General features: G+C 40.1%; 1 protein-coding gene across 4 annotated transcripts in view; it reads left to right on the top strand.

Moving 5' to 3' along the window:
• Positions 1-6: 6 nt before the first annotated feature.
• The window catches only part of RNF130 (ring finger protein 130), a 48,232-nt gene continuing 37,560 nt past the window's right edge, over positions 7-10,678 (top strand). For 2 of the 4 annotated variants that reach the window (XM_026858428.1, XM_026858429.1), the window contains exons 1-2: positions 7-481; positions 9,684-9,878. In XM_026858428.1, coding sequence (XP_026714229.1) covers positions 214-481; positions 9,684-9,878 — 463 coding nt within the window. In that variant the 5' untranslated portion in view covers positions 7-213. The remainder of the gene's footprint in view (positions 482-9,683; positions 9,879-10,678) is intronic. The other 2 variants (XM_026858430.1, XM_026858426.1) reach the window with 2 other exon arrangements.

Here is a 10,678-nt window from a genome sequence, read left to right as displayed (position 1 = left end):
CTCGTCTGGGACCTGCCATGACTCCCCTGACTCCTCCCATGGCATGAGCCCGTGCTCTCCTCCCCCCTCCGCCTGCTTTCGGTCTTTCTCCGCTCCTGGGCTGTCAGATGGGATAAAACACACCCGGGCGTGTGGGGCTCGGCGCTGCCGCGAGGGAAAGGGGGGAGCGGCGGAGGCAACCGGTGACGGCCGTCGGCTCGCCCGGAGTCGAAGATGAGCTGGCGGTGGGCTCGCCAGAACCGGAACGGCGGCTCCTCCGTCCTGCTGCTGCTACTGCTGCTGCTCTGGCACTGCTGGGTCCGGCCGGCCGGCGCCGACAACGCCAGCCAGGCGTACTACACCGCCCTCATCAACGTGACGGTGCTGAGCCCCGAGCGGGGCGGCCCCACGCTGCTGAGGATCGACCGCGGCCGCTACGGGCAGGATTCCCCCAAAGTGGAGGTCAAGGGCCTGCTGGTGGCTCCCGTCCCCATCAACGGAGGTAACGCGTCCCTTGCAGCCCTCGGGTGCCTCCTTTATAGGGTGGTTGGCCTTTGTCTGAGCTTTCGGACTTTCCTAGAGAGCTCTGACAAAAGAGGAGGGAGAACTTGTCCAGAGGAAAATAATAATAAAAAAAATCCATGCTCTCAAGAGTGCTGGCTTTAATAACGGCTCTGCAAAGCATAATGTGTTTTCCAGCATGGATCCCAGTAGGCTGGTCGTATTGAGCGATGGAAGTGTTATTTCCAAACTAATGACAGAGAGTCTGTGGCGAGAGTTAACAGTATTTGGTTACAGCGTTGCCATGAATCTCAGAACAGCTGCATCGCTATCTGGCTGCGATAGGCATCTGGATGGCTTTTGCTGCTGCGTGAAATCATGATCGCTCAGGGTACGTTTCTTAAAAATGCTGTTTAAGCTGTCCATCAAGACTTGGAAGGACTGAAGCCATCAAGCTGGTACTCGTGGCCAGTCTAAAATGTGCTTGTTTGAGGGGTACTGAACACTGCTTTCAAATAAGTTTTCTTCTTATTAATTGAAGCTGTTGTGACAGATTGCTCTCTGACAGATGGTGGGGTTTATAGAGAATGCTAATTTAAACAAGTAAGATTATTACTTTGTGTATCACCTGCAACAAAACCAATAGCTTGGGTTATAACGGTGTGGTTTTAGTAGTATCTTATTTAGAAAACCTTTGACATTATCTAAACTGCCATCTTTAAGAAATGGACCACTTGATGGATCACAGTGGTCCCAACCTGTCTCCTGGACAGTAAACACCTGAATAATGCATTAAGTGAAATAATGTAGTCAGTTAAAACTAGAATCCAAGTGATGAATATTAAGAGGTTTTTAAAAGAATGAGAACGCAGAACTACTGTATTATTAAAAGCTCTTGAGAATTTACTAAATATTAAGATCAGGAAGATACTTAGCTGCTGCAGAACAAAATGCAGCCTGCTATAAGCTTCTATGAAGCAGACTGTGCATCAGCATGTGCTTGCCAGATTCATTGAAGCTTGGTTTCATTAGCTTTACAAGGTATTAACTAGAATATATTAATATAGCATATTTTGGGGTGGAAGGGGGAGGAAATTGGACGTCTACTGTAAAATGATTACCATTTGTACTTCAGATGCTACCTTCACTATGCTCTGAGTCAGCTATTGTCAAATATGCTCAGTCTTCCTTACTTCTGCTTCCTGGTATTCCTCACTTAAATGCACACACCCCGATGCCATATGGAATCAGGAGGCTGTCCTGAAAGTGTTAGGCATGTTAACACTGTTACTGCAAGTAGTATTTTTAGGGTTTTTAAAATTTTAATATATGCAAGGTATCAAACCACTTGATTTTTTTAGTAGCTGTATAATTTGTCAAGCAAAACTTCCGATATTACTTTCTAACCTGCTTCTGTAACTTTCTCTGCTTTCTTCTGATATGGTCTTCACTAAAGTGTGATTAAAACGTTGAGGGGGGCTGACAGCATTTTCATGGGAAGCTAATAATGGGAGAAGAGCTACATAAAATTCTGAACAGTCCATAAACAGCATTTTCATACCTTATTGCTAAGTATTATTATTAACAACTTCAGTGAAAAAGCACAGCAGGAATTGTGAAATTGCAGACCTCAGTTTCTGCAGTTTTGACATGCTGCCGTCAATAAAGCTTTGCCATCAGTTGTTGGATTCAGTTTTGTCCTTCTGTTTGTCAACAGAAGGCTGCTAAAGCAAACATGCAGCAGTTGTCGTCTTTTGAAGTTCTGAATCGTTCTATGTAGGTTGTTATATACTGTACATTTTCTTTTAATTTTGCTGAGGTGTGCTTCATGTGGCTTAAAAATATTTCATGTAGGTAGGAAAGATTGGAATATTTAACTCTTATAGTTAAGATGCTCTTGAACACTTAAGGGTCTTACGTTTATATTCCACTTTTTTATATCTAGATTTGATAAAAGATGATGCTGTCTTACTCAGGGTAATTGCTCTAATGCCTTTTTATCAGCCTGTTAATAGTGCTGTAGAACTTTCTTGCACAATATTTTTTTTTCTAACAGCTCGTAACATGACTAGCTAGTACCAGCCTCAGCTGTTAGAGCAGTAAATGCTCTACCCCAGTTCTCATGTGTCGTAAGACGAAAAGGACTCTACAACTGTTAACAACTGTGTTTGAAGATACCTTGACTTTGAAACTGCTTTGATGTCAGGCATTCACCCGTTCATGGGGTATCTCTTGAAATTTCCATGTGGGTGATCTGTTAGCACCTTGATGGTGTTGACAGGGGCATCCATGTTTTATAGCCGAAATGTCCTTAATGTCACAGTTTTTTGAATGCTGTGTTAAGATGCTTTATTCGTTGCCTGCAGGGAAATAAATTCATTTACTGATTCAAGATTTGGGGCCAGTGATCTGCTGCTGAGCATACACCATTTGGAATAGCACAGCCTGTGATTTTAAGTGTTGTCCTCTGCGGTGGTTTTTGTTAACTTGTGTTCTTGAATATGCCCAATATTTTATATACTACTTTTTGAAGTTGCCAGTCCCGTGTGATTACCCATCCTTTAAATCTCAGTGCAGAATGATATATTCAATCACTTCTCCTGTCTCTTTAGCAGAATTTTTTTAATTGAATTCAACCCTGTCATGTTAATACATGTATTAAAACTCTTTCCCTGTTCTTTTTATAGACCCTTGTATGAAATTGATACTGGCTTTCAAAAGCAATGTTCCCCTGGAAGTGGTATGACAGTAATTTGCATGACCGCTTGTGAATGTGACTCCTGAAAGTGTAGCTCCAGCAAGCTGTGGGTCACAGTTGGCTGCTGGATGTAAATACAGCACCTGTGTGTGTGGATCTTTCCAAGTGTGTTAAATGCACAATAGTAGCGGAGTTTCTCTTTTAATCTCTCTTCCCTTCTTGCGCTTCAGGTTCCTTTTCTTTCTTCCTCTAACTTGTTAATCTTTTGTGATGACCTAAATAATTTCTTACTAGAAGAGCGTTTTAAACAGCTTCTGGATATTAGTGCTTGCAGGTAATCAAAAAATACTCTTCTCCTGAATGGAAGGATGATAACAAAATGCATCTTCACAGCCTGCTGCAGCTGTTCTGATAGTTTAGTTCAGGTTTATATCATCTTTTCAGTGAGGTTACTGAGCACTTCTTATTCAGTCTTGTCATCAGTTATTTGTGACTTCCTGGAACCAGGCATTTCAGCCCAAACATTTCACAGTAGCTGCCTAGGTATTCATGGCAGTGCCTGTACATGCACTGTGTAAGTGTTCAGCCCTGTGCTCCTTTAGTGACCTCTGCTTTTAAGCATCTTTAGTATTAAGTGCCTGACATCAGTTGTGATGCTGACCTTTACATGGCAGACATGTTCCTCTTTCTTTGACGAACCAAGATAGAAGCCATTGAAAACTCGGTCCTTGGTAGAAACTGTTTTGTGGCTTAGTTTCCTGAAAAATGTTCTCCATGGTGAACAGGAATCTTCTGCAACTCATGAGCCTGGGTTATTGCATGTCATTCTGGGTTTGGACACACAGTTGAGGACTAGAAACATCAGTTCTGTGTGCTCTCAAAGTCCCTTATAGAAGGTTGGACCTTGCGAGGAGGTGAGGATTTGTGCACCTGGCTTGGGTAGCAGGGAAGCAGGTAGGGTGATAAGGACTGGACATGGGACTGATAGGAAGTGAAATAGCATCAGACTCAAAGCCAAACTTGAAAACGTTAAGACTCACTGAGCCAATATGTCAGGAACAAGGGAGTGAGGTGAGGGATGGAAAGGCATCAGAGTCCAGAGAGCGTGTGGGGAGGGTGATGGTTGTATGAAAGCTGCGATGGAGAAAGAACTTGTAGAAAGGGGAGATCTCTGCTGATGGGGTAGTAGGGTTGTGACTGGGCAAGGAGACTAAAAATTTGAGGAAAAACATATGTTAGAAAAAGGTGGAAGTGGGGAAGAAACAATATTGGCACAGTGTTAGGAATGGAGGTATGTCTTGGCATGGTACTGTAACTATAGGATTCTGTAGCATCTGACACTTCATAAACATGTTGTGTGAACAAGTTTTGGCTGCAGAAGGCTTAAAATGCCGGTTTCCTGGTAACTGCAGAGCTTTAGGTAAGATTCAGACAGAATCTTGTGTTCCTTTCTGGCCCAGAATCCAAAATGGTAAGCTTTAGGAAAATGCAAGAAAGCAAATACATCAGTAGACTAGCAGAAGGAAAATCTTGTGCCATGTATCCATCCTTTACCATTGGTCTCAGTATCCAACTTAATTAGTAGTCCTTAATTGATAACAAAAGTGGAGGTTATATATTGGAGTTTACAGCCATAATTGTAGTATACTTACTGAACTAACAAGATTAAATCTGGACTATTACAGGATTCTTCTAAGCTTCAGTGATTTTTCTTTTGTTTAACTTCTTCCCTGAAACAGGATTACGTCTTGTTCAAAGAGTTTCTTTCAGTGTTAAAGCCAGCTTTAGTCAAAGCAATTACCTGAAATAGCTGTTGAAAGTAAAATACCGCTGTACATAACTCGCTGACACAACTTTTTAAAAGTGGCTTGAAAAAAGAGTATATTGATAGTAACACAAGCAGTAATGTGTTGAAAGAAAAGATATATATTGTGTGTATTGAACCCTAATGGGATAGCAAATAACTAGTACTCTTCCTTGAATAAGAATCAATCAGTGCTGCTGTTGCTTCTGTGAATTTCCCAGCTGAATTGCTTTTCTGTAAATTTTATCACAGGATTATAATTAATAGGTTGCACAAGGCTGGCTGTTCTGCCGGTCAGGTGTGCTAGGTAGCACCTGCCTGGGCAGTGCCTGCTGGAGGGAGGGAAAGCTTTCGGGCCCAGGCTGCATGGCACTGCATCTTCCCATGTGCTGTTTTCTTTTCCAACAAGTCTCTCCAGATCTGCTGGTGGTGTCTCTCCACCTATTATATTACAGTGATTGAAAGCCAGACTAAAATGATTTCTGTACATGTAGCTGAGACAGAGCAGCTCTGGCAACTAGTGCTGGCCCCAGAGTAGAGTATTAGGTAAGATGCAATCAATATCAAGATATCTGACCTTTAAAAAAAAAAAAGGAGGAATCAAATAGTTAATGCCCAGGGTGTGGGATCATGACACTGGCCTTTTTCTGTGAAAAGGGGACAAAGTCAATGTAGCAACCTTGGCTGAAGTGGGACGTCACAGCTGCATCCTAAGCAATGCAAGAGCAACATAAATGGGCAGTATGTGAGGGAAAGCAAACCCAGTCACAGTTCAGAAGTAAGAGACAGTCTGCGTTCAGTCAGGTGTGTACTTCTGATAAAGCCTCTGACAGTTGACCTGTTAATTTCATTTTTGCTTCCACAGAATGGCTATCCCTCTCATAGAGGGAAGGCTAAAGGACAAGCAGTTGAAAAAGATGAGGAGGAAAGTACTGTTGTGGTGCCAACGTGACCTTGCCAATACTTCTGCAGTAGTTGAGGAAACCTGATTGGATCTCTTGCATTATTAACTGTTTCTTTCACACGAATCCCTAAAATGCTGTCACAAACATTAGTCCTTCAGCAAGAAGGGCTCTTGAATTTAAAAAAATGCTTAAGGAGAAACAGTTATATGTAGGTTGAGCAGTCCTGTGTCTCATGCAAGGGGGAACTGAAGCTCTCCAAAAGTTGAAAACAAATGTGCAGCCTAATGGTAGATACTTAAATTGCAGCTGATCCTTCTGTAAAGAGGAAGATAGGAAGGGAGATATTTACAACAATATTGTACATAGCTCTTTAACCCAGCAGGCTGCCACTTCTAACAGAAAATTGTTCTTTGCCAACACATCCATGGTGCATAGGTAGACATTGAGAAAGGAAAGGTGGAGTAAATAACTTGTAGTTGAAGTAAGCCAGAAGTGTAGCACACCTGTAGTGAAACACGTATATGGCTTTCTGTATGCTTATATCTTCTGAAATGATGAAATTACATGAGTGATTTCTGATCGTATCTCTTTATGTGTAAGTGATTTGGTTTAGAATAACTTTAATTAAATGGGAAGTTGCTTTTCATTCTGATGTGGACATCATCCAGGTAGTATTTGCAGGCCCTAGTCTTTTAGATCCTAATTGGACTTTGGACAACGGAGCATAGATGGCATGATAATGGAGAGCTATCGGTGATGATTCTTGCTGACGCTGTGTCCCTTACAATGCCAAGTGGTGTGCTTGGCACGTTAGGTGTACAGCAGATGTTTTATTTTAGCCAGCTTCTTAGAAAGGTGACTGTGATAAGACCTTCACTCTTTTCAGAGCATATTAAGTCTGTTGAAAAGATCAGCAGGAGAACTCAGACTTTCCCATATTGTTCCTGAATTTTATTTAGTTAAAAGTGAAAAGATTACTTAGCATCAAATTACACTACAAAAATGTTAATGTAAAGAAAAGTGGGTTGTGACTTTTCATTAAATCTGAAGTGACTTGCAGTTACTCTATTCAGGTTTATCTAAACCAACCAGATTTTCCTTAATGTTTTTCTATTAAATAGTGCTAAAATAATATTGTTGGCTGTTAAATTTTCATCAGGACATACTGAATCCACCTGGTCAGGAATAACATGATGTATGCATTTGAGTGGTGTTTGTTGGTCTATATCTGGAAAGCTTTTATCTCTTTATCTTATTTCCTAATCTTGTTGCTCTATCCAGTAACATTTCATAGCCCTGTCCACGGCTGAGAGACTTTGATCTCAGCCATGGTAGAAAATTTTGTACTACTTTTTCCACAGATGAAGTTTCTGTTATCTCTTACTACTTCCTCTGTCGGTTTTTAAGCTAAAAATTTCAAGCTGTACAAATTCAAAGGTGCCTACATAAATTTTTGTGAAACTGAACTATATAACAGACTTCTGAGAATGCTGCCTCCCTTTTCAAGGTGCCTTTTGCCTTTATTGCTTTTATGGTTTTTCATTCTAATAGCCCATCACCTTATTTTTGTGTCCTTTTTTGTTTTCACTTGGTATTTTAGTTTTGAGCATGATTGTACTGAAGCAAACTGCACATAATCTGCTCTTCATCCATCCCATATTATTTTAAGTAAATTTATGTTGGCCATAGCGTCTACTTTCAGAGTTGGTTTTGGCAGTTTAAGGAGATTCTGTGGATTTATGGCCATGGTGTTTTCTAAAGGATGTACCTGAGATTCTTGAATATGATTTCACTGGAGAAGGATGGGATTTTTAGCTTTCAGGTTTTGGGAAACTTCCTGTCATAGTCTGCTAGTGCTTTTCCCCTCCCTCATTTTTAAGTGTAAAACTGAGGAGGGAGGAGGTGTGCTTTTGTCTTAACAGAGGACTTTGAGGTGGGTTGCACATGTGCCATGTTATGGTTCTATTGCGTTTTCAAAAAGGAATAAAATTCCTTTTAAAATAATCGTACTGTTCTCTTAAATTTAAGACTACAAAGACAAGCTACAAACGTGCAGTTGATGTGAAAGTACATTCCTGTGATCATTGCTGTTCATGACAGCCAGCACCAGTGCTCCAAAATGTGTGTGGATCAGTGCTAGCGAGCAATTTCCAAAGGGATCTGAGTAATAATGTTAGGGTAATGGAGGAAAATGCTCTATAAAATTGAGCTTTGGGCATCTACATTTTAGATTTTCCCAGATCCCGGTATAAAACAAAAGCACAAATACAAAAACACAGTAAATAGCCCTCCGTGTCTGAAATGTCTTAATACAACCTTGCAAAACAATTGTGAAAAGGATGTGCTTGTATCTGGCTCCCCACCCTTCTTCCAGGGGAACAGGGAGAGGCGTTTCTTGTCCAAATTAGAGATGCAATGACTTCCTGTAAGGTTGCCACAATATAGATTCATCTGCACTAGTTTTTTTTTAGGCAAGCAAAAGATTTTCTTCCTTGTTTCAGAAAAGATCCTTTAGCTGTTTGAATGTCCTTTGTTAGAGGTTTTAACCTGAGCTATGTTAAGCCTAGACTGCTTAAAGACATCTTTTGTTTTGTTTCCAGCTGATGTTAAACTGGTTATTTTTTTGTGGTAGATCTTGTGCTTAAATCCCATAGTCGGTGCTGAAAAACTCACTGCTTTAAAAGCAGAATTTTATGGGACACTTCATTTCAATTGCTCTGTAATGTTGTCAGAGCTATTATGCAAATAAATTTTTTGTTCATGTCTTGAAAAATCACTGTTTATCCTAACTATTTTTAGTAGCCAAAGATTCTTATACTCTTGGCATTTGAAAGGGTAAATATATTTGTATTATAAGTCGCTGTTGGCTCTACATTTCTAAAATCCTTTAATGATGTGACCAATGTATCAGACTAAACTCTGTTTCCAGTTGTGTAAACAGAAACGTCTTTTATCCGTTTCAGCTGCTGCACTGTGAAGTTATCATCTGTGTTGCATTTTGTGCCTTTTGTACATAGCTCTGTGTGGGTTTGGGCTGTTCCAGGATACGTTATGGCATCAGAAGGGACAAAAGAGCTTTGCATGCTGTTGAGTTCGGACATCTGGCATTTGCCATTTCTGTTACTCTTCCTTTATATTATCAATACCTGTTCAGCTGACAACTTGAGTGTCGTGTTTGCAAAACCATTTGTTTTTTTCTATGAGTTTGAATGCACTTCCTTGCAGGCAAAATGTACATACATAAAAAGCTGATGTTGGCTGCTGGGGTTTTACTAGATCAGCTTTTAATATTGTCCTTTTTTGCAGTAGCCTGCACGTGGCAGATAACTTTGAAATCTTTTTTTTCACAACCTCCTTTGTTCAGTTATACTTCCCACTGCAATGATATTTATGCCTGTATTAGAAAGGAAGAAAGTTATACTCCCCAGAATGGTTGATAAACAGCTGTTTTGTAAATGCCTATAAGCATATGAACCATATTCTAGTGTTTTTCAGCCTCTAGGCAGGTATTGATTCAAATGTGAATTCATTGTTCTAGCTGCACTAGAGTTAAAAATAGCTTTTGTTAGTGAGCCTGATTCTTGGGCATATAGTCACAGCTTTCAGTGTGCAGGACGTGGGTTTTTTTAAAGACATTTTTTCATAAGAATGCTGTTAGCTTTAGGCTTTATTAACAAAAGGATGGTGGCTTCTTAGTGTGTAATAGTTAAGTAATTCAGCAAAACTTGGGAGTTAGATTTTTTTTTTTTCCTGTTTGAACAAATTGCCATCTGTGTAAATTTATTTCCCATTCCAGTTGCAGATCGTCTGGGCTGTGACCCTCGAACACGTTTCCAAGTTCCACCAAACACCAAGCAGTGGATTGCTTTACTACAGAGAGGAAACTGTACATTTAGAGAGAAAATACTGCGAGCAGCTTCACATAATGCCACAGCTGTGGTCATTTACAACAATATATCCAGTGAAGAACCTGTCACAATGACTCATCAAGGTAAATAAAACATAATCTCTTTCACTATAATTCTTTTTTGTCCAAGTACTCTTTTGCCATATAAACTGTTGCTGAAGAGCACTTGGCAGTGCATGGATGCTATTTGAAACAGCCTGTTCTCTAATGATGTTTACAGGTATGTAATAGTGAAATAAGTCAATCATTCTGAAAAGTTATTTTCCTTTAGCATACATTTTATGCAACGAGGAACACTTTCCTGTGCAGTGGGAATATCACTGTTTTGGAGTGACAAAATCTTCATGGTTTTAGGAGCAATCAGTTTCAAACCTTTCTGAAGAAGAAAAGCTAATGTATAAAGCATCTATAACTGAGGAATCTTTATAGTAGCATGTCTTGAACTGGCTGTTATGGTGGGGAATTTCAGATGTTAACTGGATCTGAGTTTGCATGCTTTTTTAATGACAGTTTACAGAGGGTTCTCTTTTTACGATGTGTCAGAGTGCCATACCATTCCATGAGTAATCAACAAAACTCTAGTGATTTGGAGAGCAGTTACATCTGTAACTTGTCTAGAATAATGCTGAAAATCTGGATTTCTGTGGATTTCTACAGATTTCTACTTTAGGGCTGTGTAAAATTTCACTGTAACTAGTGAGTTAGTTTAGTCTGTGGGAGCCTCATACGTAAACGTTTTCCTTGGTTAAAAATTATTTTCACAATTCTGATGACTACATTTTTTTGTTTTCCCAGAAGATTTTCTCAATTTGGAATTACTTAGCTTAATCAGAAAAGGCCTATTTCTATATTTGATGGCTGTACTGTTGACTCCCCCCCCCCCC

The sequence above is a fragment of the Athene cunicularia genome (genome assembly GCF_003259725.1).
Source record: "Athene cunicularia isolate RWA chromosome 13 unlocalized genomic scaffold, athCun1 chr13_part1, whole genome shotgun sequence".
NCBI lineage: Eukaryota > Metazoa > Chordata > Aves > Strigiformes > Strigidae > Athene > Athene cunicularia.
Note: the sequence above shows the minus strand (reverse complement) of the source record. Positions and strands in the feature narration are given on the sequence as shown.